Source organism: Plutella xylostella, chromosome 4 (assembly GCF_932276165.1).
Source record: "Plutella xylostella chromosome 4, ilPluXylo3.1, whole genome shotgun sequence".
Classification (NCBI taxonomy): Eukaryota; Metazoa; Arthropoda; class Insecta; order Lepidoptera; family Plutellidae; genus Plutella; species Plutella xylostella.
The window spans coordinates 1,991,496-2,014,090 of NC_063984.1; the positions used below are offsets into that span (position 1 = coordinate 1,991,496).

A 22,595-nucleotide genomic window follows, 5' to 3' on the forward strand; every position below is an offset into this window, starting at 1 on the left:
TAACCAATTTACACATTGTAACAACAGGAAATTAGCCGCCACTTTACAATAAAAAATCATGAAGTTTCACAAATTTTACTCCGAAGCCTCAACCCGCGGGCACTTCCCAGGCCGGCCTCAAGTAATTGGCCCTACTTTTTCTTCGTCGTTCTCTACAGCGGCAGTTAGTCAATTTTCCACGCGATAACCCCCGAATTCGTTTCTAATTTAAACTTTCCCAGTCGGTTAAACGGACCATTAGGCCACCTCTCGAATATTGCACTACTGCAAAACTCTTTGCCTGTTCTAGCTGGGACTTCCTAGCACATTCTCTTGATTGTTATTCTTTAACTTCAACTGGTAATTTGGCTAAGTTATCATAAGATTTCGTTGGCTACTTCTTTAGGTATTAAAATAAACAGACTTTGAAGTTACAAAACCAATTTTAATCAACAACCAGAGCCTTAAACTAGAATTGTTCACTCACATTTGAAACCATTTTACAGAACAAACCATTTAAACAGCCTGAATAAAACCGAGTTTCTTATAAAATATAAGTTCCCATCGCTTCAGCTTCGCGACCGGGGCGCTGGCGTCGACATTTTTGCCTCTTTTGCGGTCTCTAAAGAAGTCCCCATCAAGTTTGACTCTCTGGTCTGTGTTTGACGCTGCTGTGGTCAACCCTGGGCTAGAGTTGGCGGTACTGGTAGGTTTCGGTCGCGGGTAGAACAGCCAATGCTTGGACCCTAAACCGTCGCTTTTGAGGATCTGTGTGATTCTGTCTTGATGCTTTTTCGTTGCCAGGTATTTCGTCGTGTTCTTTTTTGCGCCGCTTGCTGTAAACAGTGGGAATTGTTTATAATGGAATTTAGTAAATTTTAGATATATATACATTCAAATTCACGATCATTATTATAGATAAGACATCTGAGGGCTGGAATATAAACTTAAAAAACTCACGTGTTAAATAAAGAACACGGAACGAGTCCAAAAAAGTGAGTTCTCTCGTAGGGTAGAAGTTGTTCTTTGAGGCCGAAGAATGCTCTGCATTTTTGGACCTGGATCTCGACCTCGACCGGGTCCTAGATCTAGTTGTCGATCGAGTTCGGCTTCTCGTACGAGATCGTCCTTTCGATCGTGATCGAGTTTCGGATCGGGACCGAAGTCTGGACTTGCGTGATATGTCGCTGGTGTCGCTCCTGGTTCGTCGGTGCTCGCGGTATTTACGAGGGTAGTTGTATCTGTAGGGTACATAATTATAATAATTATTTGCTTAAAAAGAAGCAAGAATGGGTGCCTGAAAGTACCTATGTATAGAATATACGTCTGATGTAGCCTGGGTCAATGTTTTTATCACGATTACAAACGTTAGTCCTAGCTCTAGACTTTGATATTATACTAAGAAGCTAAGCTTATTTGTTTATTTTTGCGAACGTATGAGTACTTACATAATTGATAGGCATTTTGGTTCCCTAACACTGCAGAAGCCAATTTGTCTATAATCGTTTGCAATAGAATCCAACAATCATGTAAACAAACCAAATTTTCACGATTACTCCGTAATCACATACATTTGACGATCAATTATGAACATAGTCTGATTTCAACGAACGCACCATTGTTTTCGCATTATCTTCATCACGATTTAACTTGTATTTATAAGTTAAATTTGTTAAAACATTTGCAACGTAAAAATTTCGAAGTATTTGACAAGCTGTCATCTTAGTTTTTTACTCATCGAACTCTATAAGTCATTGAAAAGTTAGTGTTGTTCGTAATCTGAAGTTATCTTATATTTTTAATTTAATAAATTATTTTAATTTAATATTATTTGAATACAATTATAATTTTTTTCAAGAGCTTAATATAATTAACCAAAACGAAAAAAGGAAGAGGAAGAAATGAAAAAGCTCGACGGCATTTTAGACACGGCAAGCGATGACACTTCTGATAGTGATGATGACGAAGACAAAGATTTAAATTTGTTTTAATAAACACTTTTTTAATATTATTATACCTATAATCAGTTTTATTTTATAGTCTATGGCTTATATACTTAATCTAATAAGAATACTATGACATCACTATGGGCATAAACAATACGCTGTCAATGTCAGTCCGCCATATTTGTTTACATGATTGTTGGATTCTATTGCAAACGACTATAGCTTACACTTTGTGGTCTCGTAAGAAGAAGCCTTACCTATCATCCGAGAGGTCAGTGCTCACTGGAGGGTAATACAGCCCATCTCCATGATCTGGGTATACCACGTCAGGGGGCACCGGTCCATATGGACCACCATACGGATATCCATAGGAATCCATGTGTATAAACTTGAAATTGAAATAAATAAAATGTTTTATATCGTTTCCTCTACTGACAATTTTAGTTTTCTTTTCCAGATTAATTTGACATTTTATTGACTTCATAGCTATTGACAAAGCTGTATTTTTGGTTTGCCTCAGAATAAAGCTTCTTAGTTATTCTGAACTCTAACAAAATTGGAAAAAGGAAATGAAGTAAACGCTTGGAATAAAAAATACAAGGCCACTTCAAATTCAGTGATTCAAAGTTCCACTGATTAATTTACCGAATCGAAAGAAAGAACAATTAACTTCAGAGACAAATTAGGAATCGATGCCGTTTGCTTAATGGTTCCCGCCATTACTGCTTAAAGTGGATTTTTTAAAAGTTCCCCTCCAAAAAACATTTTTAAGCAGTTCTTTTGCGAAATAAGCTACGAGCAAGTTTCAATGCGGTCGGAACTTTATGGACTTCCATTTGTTAATTTCAAAGTTTTATTTAACTCAGTTCCATTTCTGTCCGAGTCTCAGGATGAGTTATAAGTGCAACACGTATAAAATAACATGATTTATCCCGCCTAATCGCTGTTTACTTTATTGTAAAGCAATTACAACATGAAAGTAACTAAACTCCTGACTACATCGCACAGTTACTTAACAAACCGCATTGCAAATAAATTTCCCTACCATCAATAATCACGAACAGTTTGCCGCAACTATTTCTTAGGACTTGCGTCCAGGGGGCGCCCCACGCCCCCACCCTCTGCGACATTGCCATAAATAACCGTTAGACAGACCCCAACAAGAACTTAACGGCAAATTAAACTACAATTTGGTGCCACGGGGTGAATTTACTTGAACGCAATATGCTTCCGTCTTCAGTAACTTGGGCTTCGGTTACGCAACTCATATATTTTAGGCTGGAGATTTTGTATTTTATAACTAGTTATAAGAAAGTGACAGTTAGAGTAGGATAATCATTTTTTGTTTTGTTTAGATTCGATCTAAGCTATGTCTGTTACTAGTGTGGATAGCAATAGTAACTTAATCTATGTTTAACACTTATAAAATTAAGTTTTTGTTATTATAATCTGAGGAAACACTCACGACATTTCGGGCCACCCCACACTAGTACCAATTGTCGGGCCCTATCCGCAAAATCATAGTGCTGCAACATTGTCCAGAGCCGGCTAGCTATTTCAATTTACGGATAGCGCAACGATAAAATTGGCACGTGATCGCGAGAGACAAATAAGTGGGCAATAGTCGGCTTAGTGAGGGCAAGTGTGCTGAGTGTTTGTCATTTTATCCCCGCTAGGTGGTGCTAGGTGTATTATAGTGGGATTTGTGCGTGTGTCCCGAGTTATTGGGCAGATTTGGGCCGGAAATAAATGGAAATATTGTTTATAGCCATTTGTCTTGTAGGTAATAAGGATAAAGGATTTAGTTTATACGAAAGTGATGAGTTTGTGTAAGCGATCGTGTTGGTGTAGGTTGCTGAAAGGATAATTTTGATAAAAATATAGCGGTACTCATAACAAATGATACGTGATAAGTCTCAATTGAGTTAAATTTGATGAAATCTGATATGTAGAATTTCCGACCAAATTTAATGTTTTTGCCGAAACTTAAGCTATTAACTACATTTTGCTCAACACGAGTCGTGTTTCGCGACATGAGATGCAATAAAAGCACCCTTGACATATCCATTACTTACAAAGGGCTTCTTCAAGACTAACCCCCTTATTCATAGAGAAGTTACGGAACGTTTTAACTAATAAACTGTTTTGTCCCTCTCCGACAAAGAACAATCTGTTCTTTGACAGAGAGGGACAAAACAGTTTATTAGTTAAAACGTCTTGTAACTTTTCTATGAATAAGGGGGTAAAACTGCATTTCTCTTTTATTTCATTTCGACCTGACAGAACCGCAGATTATTATAATAAAGACACAAATTCCACACAACTTATTCAGCATCTAAAATTGCCTATAAACTTTTCGGTAGTCTGTGACAAGTTGTAAATGATCCGGGTGCGAAATTTGGCAGATGTTGTTAACGCAATTTAGATAATCGTTATAGCAAATAAATAGCGGTCGAAAACCAATTAGGGCTCGACTACTGGGGTCGAGTGAGAAGTGGCAATAGCTTCCAGCCTACGAGTTCTGTGGGAAAATGAATTTTGGACAGCATCTGTTGTCAAATGTCCTTTATTTATTTGTTGTCAAATCAAAAGTACCTAAGTGGAAGAACTCTCTACCATCCAACGGTTGTCTGGTAAGGATATTGCTGTAACCAATAAGGTCGTGTTCTTGTAATTACTGTTTTATTGAATAAGTGCAAATTAAGTTTATACAGTCATATTGTATATATTTATTGATTTTTAAGTATATTCATATACCAAAAGGAAATATTTTCAATAATTATTATTAATTTATCTGTGTATTATGTTAATTATGTAGCTATAAAACTATAACACATTACGTACAATACGTAAAGTTAAAAAAAAAATATGAATATGTATAGTTATTTTTATGACAAAAAACGAAGTCGGTCTATTTTGCAGTTTACTAACTAAACTTTCAAAAAAATACCGACAAACATTAGAAACAAAACTAAATTCCTTCACAGATTGGAAAAATTTTTGCGACACTTTGTGTAAACACAAGCGAACAATATTTAATTCAATCCCAAATGTTCAATTAGGGCGGCTCCAGACTCGCGATTTTCATAAATTTCTTAATAAAGAAAAGTGTTATCGGCACCGCAAGGACAATCGACTTTAACAAGCTCTGTTAAAAACGGCAACTTTTGGGTGCTAAAGTTTTTTTTTCTTGAGCGATTTATTAAGGGGGCGATAAACGCGAGCCGCGTTAAAATAAATTGATTTTATTCAAATTTCTATTAAAGCGAAGCAGTCGCTGTTTCTTGAGATTGCTATGGGCCGAGTATGTGGCATGGAGCTGCGAAAAATATGGATATGAGTTAGAGTAGTTTGTAATGTCAATAAAGAGCCATATTAACCATTTTATATACTTATTTAATTATTTATATCGATGACGTTTTGATTACGGCACAAGTCATTAAGAAAAATTAAAACGCTGTAAGCATACATAGAACAACGAGGACTCGGGTGTACCCTCGCAAAGTACACTCACTAGTGTAAAATCATATTGACCACTATCAATGACACAACGTTTTGGTGGCGTAAATTTCATGCTACTTCAGTAGGTACGTCTAGTATAGGTTTGATAGATTGTCGAAAACTATGAAAGTTTCAGTTTTCTCGCATAAAAACTGGCGCCTCTAGCGGAAACTATCATGAAACTTTTGACAGAAAATATATGCAGGTGACAGATGAAAACCAAAACTTTTTTCGTTTACTTAAATTGCAAAAGCCGTACGGCCCAGGTGAAATAGCATTTTAAAGGGCTTATACCTCATCCATAGTTTCTACCCCGATGCGCTGGGAACCTTGTAATTGAAAAGTTTGCGAGCGGAGAGATGTAAAGTGATTTATAAGACAGACGGACTGTCACGGCGACCTTTTTTATTTCACTCAAATCTTGTTACAACAACAGAGCCCGACTCTGAAAATGTATTACTGAACAATGATAAGTTACTTAGTAGTAACTGTGGCATTTTCATCAATCTATTTCAAGAAAAATGCCTTAGAATCTTCTGAAATTAATTAATATACACTATTTAATTTTTATTTTTTACTCAATGAAATCGGAGTTACGTTTATGGTACCTACATAGTTGGTTGAGATATCAAGCATAATTTTAATATAAAATAGGTACTTTAAAATAAAAAAACCTTACTTTTATGTGCATAATTCCACTCCACCTTTTACCACCACTCTATCCAAACAAAGTGATAACCAAATTAACGAAACAATTTGTCATAAACAAGAAAATACAGCACCAAAATCTTTGCACATTCTTATTTAATTAAAGACATAGTGTTTTTCACAGCTTGTTGCGTCTCTCTGTAATGATTTATTGCCGACGCGGACCGTGTGGTTGGCGCTATCCATCATGGGACAGGGTGACCAGGCTGCCATAACGATGATAATCGTAATTTAGTAGGGCCCAACTCTGGAGGTACAGCTGGTTTGTGGGTGAAGGTGAAAATGTTATGGTTATGGTGAAAGAGTTTGTTATTAAGAACTATCACATGGATTCGTTGCTGTTTTTATTTGTAATATTGGATTTAAAAAAATTAAATATAGGGCGAAGTCTCATTTTGAGATTTAGTGCCAATTTGTGCATAGTAGGTTAGAGCATAACCAGGGATTATTGCTTGACTTTTGAAAAAGTCATGTAGATGAAAAACTTAATATGGAGATGACGTATAATGGATCAACCTTTTCCTGGTTACGATCTAACCGACTATGGAGAAGTTATAGCTTAGAGTGACAGTTCACTTTAATGGAGTACTTATACTTGTCTTGTTTTACAGATTAATAGATTTTCTTACTATTTGTTCTTCGATTCCCGCGCGCCTACAACACCATGGCCACACTACAAACACAGCTCTGCTAGCTAAATTAATATTAATTGCTATATTACTCAATGATGAATTGAACCTTAATTCTAGGCCAGCATTTGGACTCTAATTAATGTGTGCAATTAATTTCAGTTCCTGACCAAAGCCTAAGGTACAGACTAACGTCTTAAATCTAGCTATTGTCTAGGACTATTGCTTAAGTACTTAGCTTAGAGTATGTTTATTATGCCGTAAGTTATATCGCTTATTATCAAGATTACACAATTTATCAATTGGGTAAATCCAACTTAGGTACCATTAACCAACGATTTTATAAAATGATAGGTAAGTATATGAAGCGTCCGTAGTCGAGCGGGCCTCAGTGATCGTTACTGATCACGGAGGTTAAGCAACAACTGGCACGGTCAGCCACTGGATGGGTGACCGATTTCAAATGGTTCTTTTCTGGACGCTTCCGTGCTTCGGATGGCACGCTAAGCCGTGGGTCCCGGTTGCTGCTTCGGCAGCAGTCGTTAAGCCTAGTCAGAGGCCTTCGGGCGGCTTGAATCTGACAGTCGGGTTGCCCACTTACCCGACAATTCTCTCAGCACAAGCTTGCTTGTGTTGGGGTCCACCAACCCGCACTAGGCCAGCGTGGTGGACTAGGCCTAAACCCTTCTTTCATTGGAAGGAGACCCGTGCCCCAGCAGTGTGGACGTGATGGGTCGTGATGAGGATGAAGTGTCAGTGCAAATGAAACATTTCGACAAAGAGCACCACACTGAGCTCTCAAATTGAATTAGGTAGTTTGGTTAGAAGGCTTTTTATGACTTTATTAATTAGTACAATGTTTGAACGGTCTGACAGTAAAAAAAATATGCAAATTAGTTTTGTGGTTTGTTTTTGAAATAAAGAAAAGAAAGAAAGAAACATTTATTTGACACACTGAGACCGACAAATAAATACAGAAAAAGAAACAACAACAAAATAAAGACAATAATACATATTTTATATAGAACAAAAAAAACAAACAAAGGTTGCTGTCCAGAGTGTCAAAACGGCACCAGGTCAGCATATGCTGTGGACAGTAAGGCCACAGCGCTGGTTTTCAGCTACCATCTTGTATAAGTCTTTTCATTATTTTTCTGCTTCTTAGCGTGGTGTTTACATTGGCTAGTCAGCTTAGTCCTAGTTTCTGATCGGTCAGGGTGCGCCCCACATGATTCAAGTAAAATTTAACAAATATTCCATGTCACATTACACCCTATAATAACAAGCAACGCAATTTAAAAGAGTTTATGCGAAACCAGCGCAAATGACGACTTTCCCCTGTCAGGCACCCTTGTCAAAGTAACAACACAACATGTCGCGTTTGGGAGACAAATTCAAAACATTTCACTCCGGAGGTACTTACAAATGTATGTATTTATTTACTTATATTAATTTTTCGGTGAACTTGACAAGGGACTACAGCAATTGTCCTGATTTTGGATCTTTAATGTAAGAAAAAAACTGTCTACATAACTACTGTAGGGTTACCACCACCGAACATTATTGACAAACCGTACGTAATTTGTATGGATCTGACAGATGTTTGACAGGCGAGCGACGCTGCTGATAGAATGCTAATGTCATTGTATCAGTAGTGGTCATTGACAAAGGAATAAAGAGAGGACATGGCATATCCACGAAAAAAATGCGCCTACCTAAACTTTGGTTTCAATTAAAATGGCGGCTTTTTTCTTGAAAAATGTAAACAAACAAATGACAGCTGAAGTACCTTGTGTTTGGATGTCAATCAACATGGCGACCGGTCGCAATGTTGTAATTTTAGGCAAAGACAAAACTACTGTTGTCTTTTTTTACGTAGGATAACACCAATAAGTTAAAAAGAGACGACGATATATTTTTAAGTACCGATTTTTATGCCAGGTCCTCTCTTTATTCATTTGTCATTGGTAGTGGTACGGTACCTGTCTGTCTACTACACCATTATTGCCACATGCTCAAAACATACCGTTAGTCTGAGTTTCCTCAAGCATCTAAAAGGGTGATATACCCCTACCATGTACTTCCTATCCCCCGTCTAGTCCCTAACTGCCTCTTGCACTGGGACCGCCGTCAGGGCTTCGGTACTGGAGGGTTACTTTATACACACACACATTCACGCCTTGTACTAATGTACTCCCTTGCGGGGTAGGCAGAGGTGCATTGCTGCACCCACTTTTCGCCTGAGTGTATGTTAGTCCCAATGTAATAGGGGGCGGGCCTATTGCCATTTTACGGGCACATCCAAGACCCGAGAACAAATATGTGTGTGTGGGAATCGAACCCGGGACCTTCGGCTCAGTAGTCAGGGTCACTAACCACTACGCCATTCGGTCGTCCAGGGTTTAATAAAATTAATTAAGCTTAATACTGACGGAAAATTTACGAACGAGAGCTGTCGAGCAATCGGCACGTATACAACGAGATAGAGCCGTGGCTCCGAACAGTTGTTCGTCGTATAGAGTGACCCCCCAGACCTCTAACAAGGGCACTGAGCACCATCGACGTGAAGACGATGGTAAGGGCGTATTCACCTTGCGATGTCATGGTTCCGTCGATACGGTAATTATGGGTATCTCAGAGGAACACAGCCTAATTTGCAATATTAATAAAGCTTTTAGTCTTTCACCTGCATACATCATCTGTCACCTGCATACATATAATCTGTCAAAATTTCATTATAGTTATCTGCGCCAATTTGCATGCGAGAATCTGTATTTTTTGTAGTTCTACAAAATAAACGTTTTCTTAAAGTTCTTTTAACTTCATTCTGAAAAAACTATCGTAGAGTCTATTCTATTCTCTGTGGGGGTGTAAGTACCTGCACCTGGCTCTCTCGAGTGGAACCTTTGTGCATATCCCCAAGGTCTAAACTGCCATCCTAAGCTTGGACCATTTCCCACCACGCTGGTCCACTGCGGGTTGGTGGGTTCAGATATCTAGATGTGCTAGATCTAGATATGCAGGTTTCCTCACGATGTTTTCCTTCACCGTAAAAGCGATGGTACTCGTATACATTGTACTTAAGTTAAAATAACTCATTCGAACCCGCATCTCCTGCGTGAGAAGCGGGCGCTTACCCGACTGAGCTACCACCGCTCTAACCTATCGTAGAGTCTGCAATAACATTAAAATTATTCATGCCATTATTTTCTTACCAAAGAACCCTAAAATGAGAATCACTTAAAGAAAAACTCAGTGGGGGTATGTTACTTTTCATCGCGCACTCGAATCGACACCAGCTCGATACAATCGAGTATTCAAAGTGAGGTATCGATTCTATTGACTCGGAGCGAAAATATTTTAGTGCTTTTTAAGTGGGAATGTTTCTTCAAAGTAGAGACTCTGGTTATTAGAAGTGCTTCTTGTGTATAAGTGGCTCGCAAAAATATAAATTTGTATTTGAAATTGTATTTGAAAGCTTCGTTTTATGTTTTATTAACCAATCACAGTTCTACAGTATCTTAAGATTATAGTTTAATAGTAAGTTTTCAAAGCTGTGTGCTGGTGTATTATTTTTTAGTAAGTCAATGTTGAAGTCACCGCATATGATCACCTTTTTGTCTGTATGTAGGCAATACGTGTCTAGAATATCATCAAGCGTTTTCAAGAATAGATCATATGCTTTAACAGAGTATTTTGTAGTTCTATATATGCAAATAATATTTATATTGTGCTCTATAAGTTCAATACCGCATAATTCAACACAATCTGGAACATTGAATGTATCAATGCATTTCAGTGGCCTACATTTATGAATGATTTTTACGAGTATACAAGTGCCACCATGTCTAGTATCCCTTGAAGACATTGCAGCAAGCTTAAAGTTAGGAATAACAAGTTGATGAGTGTCCTCATCTAGCATATTGTGTTCAGTTATACAGATAACATCTACTGTAGTTCCTTTTTGAGCTAATTCGTCTATATTTACTGATAATAAGTCCGATTTACTTATTAGACCATCGATATTTTGGTGTAGTACACACATGCTATTATAAACGAAAAAAATCACATTTACTATTTTGTTTTTCAGTGGTATTGTCAAGGTCAAAGTTATTAATTAGGCAATTTTGTTGTTCACACAAGTCATTGTTGTTACATATCAATGATTGTAAAAGTGTGTGTAAATCCTTAAATACTACGCTCATGCCATTGTCATTGATCATGCCGCTGCGGCCATAGAACATATCAACATCGTAAGAGAGGTTTAGGTTAGAGTCCAGAAAATAAGCATGCTCATGTGATAATATATCTAAATAGAGTAATTTATTAAATGTCTCCACTCTCCAATTAAACATGTTTGTATTTTGTCCACAGTTGTATGTCGGAGCACAAATAATAATGTTTGTATGCTTTAGTTTCGATAATGTTTCTCTTATGTATAGAACCAAATCTACGTAATCCCTAGTCGTCTTGAAATCACATTCACCGATTAGTAGAATGCAGAAATCGTTCATCGTGTACCCGCTCAACTTTCTTTCGATTCCTGATAAAAGCTGGCGTGCACTGACACCGGGAGTAACATAGTGCAGTATTTCAGTTTTTTCTGTAAAAGTTTGCTTCCCTATTGATAGGATGTCATTAGTTTTATTAGTACTGATTATACATATTTTTCTTTTTATTGATTTTGGTTCTGTTGGTGTCGTTTTTGTAGGGTTCACATGTTTGTTTTTTGTGGCATGTTTTTGACTATTTTGCCTACCGGTGCAAGGTATAGACTGGTTTTTCTCAGAATGTTCCGTCGTTTCTACATTGCATGATGATGTACTTGCTGAAGGAATAAACTTTTTATGTTTCTGCTGTTCTATTAGTGAAGTTTTTTCAATCGGGATTTGTTTTGAAGGCGTCCCTTTCTTCTTCCTTGGAGTTAAGAGCTTATTGTTTGAGGTTTGACTAAGTTTTTTTAATATTTCATTTTCTTTCTGCAGTGTAGTATGAGTGAGTTAAGTATGATGAAAAAGGAACAATACAGGGTGTTGCAAAGGGTATACTAAGCCGAAACCTACATGTGCAGCATGTTATATCTAAGCCCGAAACTGAAATCAGAAACGGAACGACACCGTGTGTTTGTAAACATTATAATCTCAGAGCTCCATATATTTAATTCATAAAAACAAGTAAATCAGTGCTTAGTGTCCGCCAAAATACCTGATAAATCAAGACCTAACCTCACCTCGTCTAGTGCAACTAGTGAAATCGAGTCTGTACTCCCATTTTGGAAGATATCCTGAACTCAAGGTACACAAATCGGATCTATTGTTTTCAATTCATTGTGGTTTTGAATTCAAATTACGCATAAACTGCCACAAAACGATATTTTACGAAAACTCATGGTAAACAAACACATACATTGACCAATCAGCTGTTCACAAAACGTCAAGAAACCGATGTTGCCAGAAATAAAAATCAAATAAGGCTGTCACTACACCGGCGATTCATAACTTTTTCGAGTTGCGTTCCATTTCACGAAAATAAATTAAATTACATAAACGTTATTCCGTATTCTGAGATTTGATATAAGAGCGAATACCAATATTGTTGGATCTTTTTGGTACTGCTACTCGACAACAGAGGGCACTGAAATATATTAAATAACAAAATTACTGCAACATGACACCAAGCATCCTTATATGTGGTAAATGCCATAAAAAATGTCGAAAGAACGACTATTTACAATGTGCAACTTGTAAACAAATATTATGTCTAGATGACTGCTCGAATATGTCTAGAAAATTATATATGATTATGGAATCAGCTAAGAGACTAGGATGGAAGTGTACGAAATGCATTCAAAAGTCAAGTACCCCTATTTCAAGAAGACCTACACATTCTACATCCCTTAAAATTAAAACAGCTACTTCCACTGTCACACAGATGTCCTGCACTCCTGTAATCCATGAAAACGTAACCCAGCGTAGGAAAGAAATCGTAAACATTCCGACAGACAATTCTTTCGAATCCTTGTCAGACTCTATTGATTCCAAAAGTGAAGATGAATGCAGCTCAAATAATAGGCATATTCAAAACAATAATTGGACATCAAGCATTTCGAAAAGTAGAAGTTGCCCAGAACTACATAACATAAGAATAAAAAATGAACTAGAAAAACTTATAGAAAAAGTATCTAGCCTAGAAATACAACTGAAATCAGCTGAAAAAGAAATAGAAACAATGCTATCAGAAAATTTTAATTTGAAAAATGAGGTGACGAGATATAAAAATAAAGTTGACCACCTTACAAAATTATGTCTCACATCAAACAATGGTACTAAAAAGGGGAAAAAAAGGAAGTGCAAAAACAGTAATAAAACAATGCCTAACCTATTCTCAGACCTACCAGACTGTTCTATAGATTTACTGGAGGAGTCAGTCATTTCGGAGGGCGAACCGAGGTCACCGATCAGCGTCAATGAATCTCACGCAAAACTGAATCGAGCTAAAGTACAAAAGGATGCCTGCTCAGAGCCTAAGAAGACCTACAACAAAGTCAAATTGTGCATTCTAAGCAACAGAACACAGAGTGGAGCTTGTGATGTACTGGACAGTACCTTTAATTCAACTAAGTACACATACTGTCATTACAGAAACACGAACGCAAAACTTGAAGCACTCCTAGCAAATATTGATAAGAAAGTAGAGGGTTTTACTATGTCTGATTACTGTATTTTAATGATTGGAGAGACCGATTTTCTCAATACTAATAACTATGTAGAACTCGTCACCACTCTAAGACAAACAATATTAAAACTTACTCATACTAATGTCATAATATGTTTACCAACTTACATTTGTGGAGCTGGATTATATAATTGTAGAGTGGAAACTTTTAATAATCTTATGTGCCTTGATATCTTAACTCATAATTATGCTATATTGTTTGATAGTAACCATGACTTGACTTACAGTATGTTCTCAGAACGCACAGGCAGATTAAATTCTTACGGGCTACAACATATATGTGAAAACGTCAACGAGATCATCAAAACATTGATAGAATCTTCAAATAATCTCAATATTAGAGCCACAGTAGGCCAATACCCGAATAATACCAAGTTTTTTCGTTAATAAAACAAAAACAACTCTACCTAGTAAGCCTTCTTCACTCTCATACACAAACTTCACCAAAACATAGCATCCTTAATTAAAAAAAGTGAATTATTATCGATATATCTTAACGAGTTAGAAGAAAATAATAAACCTGTTGATGTTCTATGTATAACAGAACACTTCATGCTTCCTGAACATGAAGACCTCTTATGTATACCAAACTTCAAGCTTACCACCACATATTCTCGAAATAAGAAACGTGGAGGAAGCTGCATACTTGTCCGGAAAGGACTGGAGTATAAAGTGCTGAACGAAATTAATAATTGTTCCCAAAAGGATATATTCGAGTGTTGCGCTATTGAATTATCTGAACATAAAACAATTGTAATTTGTGTATATAGAACCCCAACTAAAAACTCTATGAAGGTGACAGAATTCCTAGAGAGATTAGAAATGGTCCTAGTCAAAGTGACAAAAAATGCGACAAGAAAATAATACTATGCGGCGACTTCAACTTTGACATACTAAAGAAAACTTATCAATCCACTAACTTTGAAAATTTAATTCTAAGATACAACCTTAGGTTAGAAATTAGAGAGCCTACTAGAATACGCAGTCAAACATGTCTGGATAACTTCGCACATAATGTAAAGGGTTGTCAGGGTGAAGTTATCGAATATGGTTTATCAGATCACACAGCCCAGCTGCTTACATGTCCAGTAAAAAAAACTTACTCGCTGAAAACATGGCGCATAAACAGACGAGATTTCAATAAAAATAACCTGATTAAGTTTAAAGAGTGTATTGACAACCTCTCATTTTTCGATGTTTATGAAACTAAAGATGTAAATACTGCATACGACAAATTTATTGACCTATTCAGACTTTTCTATGACCTCTGCTTTCCAATAAAAGTAATAAAGGTAACATCCAGAAAAAAACCTCAATGGATCTCTTCTGGAATAAAAAAATGCAGTAAAATTAAAAGACAATATCTATGGGCCTATCGGTCTCATCCAACGCTACAAAACAAAGCGACGCTTAAGTTGTATTCAACTAGATTAAAGAATATTATTAATCGTACCCAACGGGCTCAAAATATCCATCACATTAACACAGCTGAATGCAAAACAAAAGCAGTATGGCAAATAATAAATAAATATAAATCAAACTATGTAAGAGAAGAAATAAGTCGAATCATGAATGGCAATGAAACCATTACGGACCCATACAAAATTGCGGACGCATTTAACAATTTTTTCATTGACGAACCGCAAACTCTATCATCTGACTCAAAGAACCATAATATAAAAAATAATGTACAAACCCTTTTTCTGACACCCTCCTTACCCACTGACATAGTCAAAATTATAAAAAATATAAAAAATACATCTAGCGTAGGTTACGATGGAGTATCAACCAACGTCATAAAAATGGTCGCTGAAGCTCTATCATTTCCGCTAAGTTACATTATTAATTTAAGCATCACAGATGGGATATTTCCCACTAAACTGAAAACATCTGTAATAATACCAATGCATAAAAAAGAAAATAAAGAACTTATGAAATATTATCGACCAATCGCACTTCTTTCCGTCTTCTCCAAAGTTTTTGAAAAATATATATATAACAACATTTATAACTTTTTAGAGAAATTTAGCATATTAGTAAAAGAACAAAATGGCTTTCGCAGGAACACCTCAATAAACATGGCTTTCTATCAACTTTTAAAAAATACAATACACAATATGGACATCAAAAAAAGCACATGTGCTATTTTCATGGATATGAAAAAAGCCTTTGATCTTGTAAACCACAAGCTTCTTTTAAATAAACTCGAATGTTACGGAATACGCGGAAATATATTAAAACTTATACAATCTTACCTTAGCGACAGAAACCAACTAGTAGAAATATCAAAAATTGACTTATTATCAAAATCTGAAATAAAATATCAATCTAAACTTAGAAGTAATAATCGTGGAGTTCCGCAGGGTAGCGTATTGGGGCCACTTTTATTTCTTTTATATATAAATGATCTCCCGTTGTGCGTAGAATATCCCATGGTTTTATTTGCCGACGACAGCACTCTTATCGTTGAATGTAACAATCCAATAGATTATGAAAGAGACATAAATCAATCACTTGTATCTATTACAGAATGGCTAACTAAGAATGACCTTATTATTAGCATAGAAAAAACTAAATTAATGCATTTTTACCAAAGGATAGCACCAGTCTCTATAAATGTTGCTTGTCTAGGAGAACCAATTGAAACTGTGTCGGTCACTCGTTTCCTAGGGTTAATGATCGATAGCGGTCTAACATGGAAAGCTCAAATAGACCATATATGTAAAAAGTTAAGTCGCTCCGCATATGCTCTTAGAAAACTGTCAGAAGTTGTCGATATAAGCACAACAGTCATAGCATATCACGGATATGTGTCCTCGATCATTAGATATGCAATTTTATTTTGGGGCAACTCAACCGACAAAGAGAAAGCCTTTAAGGCCCAAAAAAAATGTATAAGAGCGATGTATAGACTCAAACAGACTGACTCGTGTAAACCCTACTTCACAAAATTTCGATTATTAACTCTGCCATGTATGTACATTTTTGAAGTTGCAATGTTCATAAAATGTAATCCAGATCTTTTCAAAACAAAGGGATGTGTAACTAATAGGGCAGGCCGAAATAGAGATAAACTATACACAGAATCTTCACATACCACACTGCTACAAAAGAGTTTAATCTGCATGGGACCTAAGATTTACAATAAACTACCTAATCATTTAAGAAACCTTGACATACCTAAATTTAAGAATGCTCTAACATCAATGTTGCTTGACAAATGCTATTATTCAGTTCAGGACTATTTTAATGATTACTAATTTTATTTTGTATTTTATCACTATAATTAATTAATGAACTTATGTGAAAATTTATTCAATTGACTGCACAAATTACTAACTAACTTACTTCGAAATCGATAAGTTTTGGTCAGTCAACTTATATTTGAATTGAGATGTAACATTTTGTTTCGATGTTTTTGTGACTTACCTTCGTTTATTTCGGATATAATTAATTAGGTATTAATAGTTAACATGCAAGTTATATCTTGATTTGTACTAAGTTAATGCACTTAGGTACATATATAATTAAGAATATTGGTGGTTAAATAAATTATAAGTAGGTAAGTACTAGATTATATCGCCTTTATGCATAATATAGGTACTTAAACTTGCCTTCCTTAATTGATATTGTTTTTAACATAGGTACATAGCGTACTCCCCTGTGATTGTTTCCCCCAACTGTTTGTTTGTTAGTTTTGTACTGCTGTTATAAGCGCATTGTAATAGGTATTTTTATACTGAACTAGATATAAGCGCATTCTAATTTAACGCAATTTATCACATATTGTAATCTTAATTAGGATAATAATGGCATATAATATCTTAAGGATAATCTGTTATTTAACTTTTTGTAGACGTGTTAGTCTGGTAAAAGTAGGTCCTTTTAAATTAAGTTAAACTAAGACTGTAGTCTAATGTTTATGTATTTTGCTTATGATTAATAAAGAACTTTGAAAATCAATCAAAATCAAATCAACTAACTTACTTGTAAATAGGTGTGTCTTTGTAATATATTTGTATATAAATTTGTACGCCATTAATTTGAGCAAAGCATGGAGCACACTATATGCATTTAGTATAAGACCTTTATTGTAACCACCCATGTTTACAAATAAATATATTTGATTTGATTTTGATTTGATTTGAATATAAAAATTCGCGAAAAAAAATATTCATTTTCCATAGAAACTTTGTTGGTCACGCGACTTTTTACTATGGAAAATTAATTTTTTTTTCGCGAATTTCCAAATTCTGATTTCGGTTTTGGGCTAAGATATAACATGCTGCACATGTATTGTATTCAATTTAATTTAATCAGTAATAAAGTTCTGGAGTCATTTGTGTGTTTTATAAGAAGTTCCTTGGGATAGGTAGATTTATCATAATTTTTATTGAAATCCTACTACCTGTAAGGCAATCCTACTACCTGTAAACATATTTTACTATTACTTAGTGTATACTTTAACTTTCAATGAAATTAATGACTGTACGAACTAACATTGTATAGTTGGCTCATTTACTCCATGTTTCAACGCTTTACGGTACAATATATGGAAGTAATAAGAACTATATTTGTTTATAACATAAACAAACATAGACTCACTGTATAAAGCTGCTCAAATAATTATAGATCTAACTTCACTTACAGGTAAGTAATTAATTTGGTAATATATGTATTATGTTTATTAATATTAGTTGCAGAATAGCAGAAACTATCGTTTTATGTTAGCAATCAGAGTCGTGAGCACAAGTTTCGATCCTTCGTTAACGCTGCGTATCGTCAACTGTCACTGTCAAAATGTAAGGCAAAGTTAGTTCCAAAAGTGACATTTGTTTTTTCCATATAATGTTAGGTGGAATTTCACCAAACGCTAAACGTATTTAGTAGCCTGTCATACGTCTGTCAGTTAGTACAAAATGTATTTAAAATTTGATTTAAATACGTTTAGCGTTTGGTAAAAGTGACCCTTCGTGTAGATTCGAAAATAGTATCGAATCCTGTGCTCGCTGCACAGTGACAGTTGACGATACGCAACGTTAACGGAGGTTCGAAACTTGTGCTCGCGACTCAGTACTGGGTAATGACTCGATGTACAGTCAGCTGCATAAGTATCTGTACACTTTTGTACCTTGTCAAACTCACAAACTGCCTATATAAACCAAAAAAATACTGTCACTTTATTATGTAGATTCGTTTGACAAGGATCAAAAGTGTATAGTTACTTATGTAGCTGACCGTACCTATCAATTATTCTGGGCCATTAATATAACCAAAACCGTGTAGCAATTATAAATCATAATTATATCTCGTTTGCTTCGTCAACTTAGGTAATAGTTGCAACTAAAACACATACATTTTCCTTGTTATTTACTACCATAACATGGGGCGATGGGACGCATATTCAGGTCAAGTCAACAAACAAGTTATTACGTTAAGGAAACAGTTTCGTATTTCACGTTGCACTTAGGAGCTTATTTAAGTAGGTACAAGGTATTTTTTATTCATTGCTAAAACTATATTTTAATTAAATTATTAATCCTACAGGATTAGACAAAAAGTTCAAAACAAAAAGAACAAAATATATGCAATTAATTACCTAAAAAAGTATAGTATAGTATAGTAGTTTATCCATACTTAAAATACTACATTACTTAATACTAGTTATGGACTATACAATTCAGAAACATACATAAAACATATCTTGTTTTGCTTAACTAGTTAATTAATGGTTTTACAAATTAATATTACCTACTATGCTAAGAAACTGCAAGTCATTCTAGCAGAATACGTTGAGTGAAAAACTTTTTCCGTACCAGTTGCACCAGTTTTTTTAACATATTTTTGGAACATCCTGTACAAGCTATCTTAACTAACGTAGTCGCTGACCGCAGTCATGTGTTATGTCTTATGTATTGTGTTGGACAGAACATAACGCCTCGCACGAGCTAGGAGGGTTACTCTATACAGACGAAATACGAACGAAACGAGCGAGAGCTGTCGTGCAATAAGCACGTTTAACACAACGAGATAGCGTCGAGGCTCGCGCAGCAGCACTCCAAAACTTTGTTTTTCGTCACGTCTTTTTTTTTATATAGAGTGACCCTCCCAGTCCATAGAGTAATTTATTGAACGGCGGCCACTAAGTCGTATCATCCCTACGCGCATAAATTGCGCCCAAACGCCTCGGCCAACGAAATTTAAAAAACTGAAGAAGTGGTTTAATCCCTGGCCTTGGATGTTAATGCCAATTTCTCCATAGTCGGTTAGAGCACTTCTGCCTGGTTATAACCAGGGAGAAATGGTTGACTTTTGACACATCTGTCATGAAATTTATATGGGGATGACGTTTAATTTATAAATCAATCTCTGTCGGTGAGATAACCGACTATGGAGAAATTGGCACTAAGGGCCCTACGACAAAAAGTTGTCAATGCCCTGATAAATCTGGCAAATTTGCTTTTAAAAACTTGTTCAACAATGTTTAAAGTATATTGTGGGTCAACCGGGGCCAAGTCGCCTATGGGGCTAATGCCTCGAATCCATTTATCTTCCGAACCACATACTTTAGAACTACTGGAGTCATCTGCTATCTATCTTTGGAACTCAAACTTTTACCACTGACCAATAGATGTCGTATCCGGGACAATTTTCTTAAATTATCTGCATTTGAATTTTTTCGCCTCTTTTGGCTTCCTCCGGTTTCCCGACACGTTTTTTTTAATCGTTCCAAATGTGTGTTTCTTTAAAAGAATCTATGTTTCCTAACTGTAAACACTGTTATTGTTTTGTTGCTTTACATATTGTTTTGATTATTTTATTGAAATAACGTAAGATTCTGACACAATATGCAATAAAAAAATTGTTGGTTTAGCTTTTTTTTTGGGGTAAATGCCTCTGGGCTGATGGGGTTATTGCCTCTATTGCGGCGCAATAGCCCCATTTCCAGAGGTTCTAAACATTTTGTGTTATAATAAAAGTAGTTTATACACTCACGAGCAATGAAAAAGTTCCAGTGACATTAGCACCAAATTACTCCTACACGAAAAATACTAGGTTAATGACGCCTTCTACAATATTGAAGAACATTTAACCCGCCAGTGGTGACGTGAATTTGACTTACATCGTTGGTGACGCCGGTCTCACGCACCGGGATTTTCAAACTTATTTTTTTTACTTAATTAACTACACATGCTACTTAAAATTAGTTTAATTTTAAAGATAAGTATTTGATTGACAATAAAACAAAGCATTATCATAAATCACGGCTCGTTTATTAGTCTTTTTACCATGGTACTTAGAACACTTAATATTTACATAATTTTTCACCTATCATCTTAAAAATTAAAAAAATACAACAATGATGTAATTTTTTATAACTAAGTCCACCTTTTATAGTTTTATAACACTACGAACTTCGTAAGAAAAAACAAAAATTTATTTACTTCTACCAAAAAAATAATAATAATAATACACTAAAAGTCATTGTTTCTCCACAGCCAAACAGTCTCTGCAAGACGGCACTTACATGGTCGTAACACATATATTTCTTACATTTTGTGACAAATATATTAAATTTTTCTGTTATTTTCGCTATCCACATTCATAACATTGACAATTTTTTGAAGGTCCAGCTATCTCCGTCGTCATTTTCAAGGATATGCTGAAACTAGCAGATATTACTGTAAAAACTTATTGAAATCTATTAAGTACTTATATTAATATAAATACCTACAACTATCTATTAAAAATAGTTCAATCATGAAATTTACAATCACAAAACAAAAATACAGTCAAGAAAAATAAAAAAATTGTATGAAAAATTTAAAAAACATCTTTAAATTTGACTTACATAGTCGGTGACCCCGGTCTCACGCACCGGGTTGGCGCCAAAACTCCGAAACCTGCGCACGAGTCACCGTCGCGGGGTGGACTGACGATGGGGGATGGGAAATGAGGCAGCTACCCAAAATCACAACAAAAATCGATGGCTAGTGAGAAAGTTATTCGACTTTTTCGAACCACCCGGTCTCACAGACATACACGTCACCACTGGCGGGTTAACAGCTTATCAGAATTAACATTCTTAGACTATAGTTGGATTCAATCCAACTAAAACGTAAATAATTTGAATATATATTAGACTAAATGTTTTAAAAAATTGGCGTCATTTAGTGTCGACATTATAATGTTGTTAACACGGTATATAGAAAACAAACATACAATTAATAATAAATCATATTAACAGAATGATCCCACTTGTTTTTAAAACTCTAAATAGTTTTGTAATGATTATCCTTGTAAGATGTGTGATTTTAAAGTTGTGGTTTGATTGCAAATTAGAAAAAATATGCTGTTGGATGCTTTTATACTGTATTTTAATTTGTCATGTAAGTATTAATACTTTTTTAAGTCCAATAAAGTATTCATAATAAAATGTTGAGCACCCCTGCAATCTTGGATGGGGTAAATGCCACTACAAGAAATTAGGGTGGGTAGGTGCCATAGCCCCAAAAAATTTTGATCAAATAATTCTCCTTAACTAAGCGCAGTATTTAGTTTACAAGCTAATAATTAGCTACGTTAATAGTAATTCTATAAATTATATCTACTTAAACTTTTAAAAAGCTCTTCCAAGCACACAAAAATAGTGAAAGAGGCATTAGCCCCACTAGGGGCTATTGCTCCTAAAAATTCCATTTTTTGTAGAAACGTCGTTTACACATAGAAGATATTTAAAATTCTACAAAATTGCATCAAAATATGAAACTAGATAAAATTTCCTAATATGTATCACAAGTTATAGCTTAATAGGGCGTTTAGTCTGTTTGTTATGATCAAATGACAATGAAAGTCAAAGTATTGTGGCGCAATGGCCCCGGTTGACCTTAATTGTGTAAATGTTCACGCTGTGTCATTATCTTCAACGCATCTGTCAAGCGTGGAGATTATGGCATAACCTCGCCTACTTGAGAAGACCCACAGGAGGTTATAATAATAGTGCATTGTAATCGTATGTGTGTTTGTGTCATAATAAGCCCCAGGTTGGTCATAACAAGCACACCGTAAGGCTTTGGCCGAGTGGGAATTCTTTAAT

The 22,595-nt window shown here is 35.4% G+C and overlaps 1 protein-coding gene across 1 annotated transcript; it reads right to left on the reverse strand.

Moving 5' to 3' along the window:
* Window positions 1–403: 403 nt before the first annotated feature.
* LOC105385936 (serine/arginine-rich splicing factor 6) lies at window positions 404–2,389 on the reverse strand. Its single transcript, XM_011556400.3, has 3 exons — window positions 2,183–2,389; window positions 940–1,220; window positions 404–815 (listed from the first exon to the last, which is right to left on the reverse strand). The coding sequence occupies exons 1-3, from the start codon at window positions 2,302–2,304 to the stop codon at window positions 496–498; spliced, it is 723 nt and encodes a 240-aa protein (XP_011554702.3). The 5' UTR covers window positions 2,305–2,389; the 3' UTR covers window positions 404–495.
* Window positions 2,390–22,595: the final 20,206 nt, after the last annotated feature.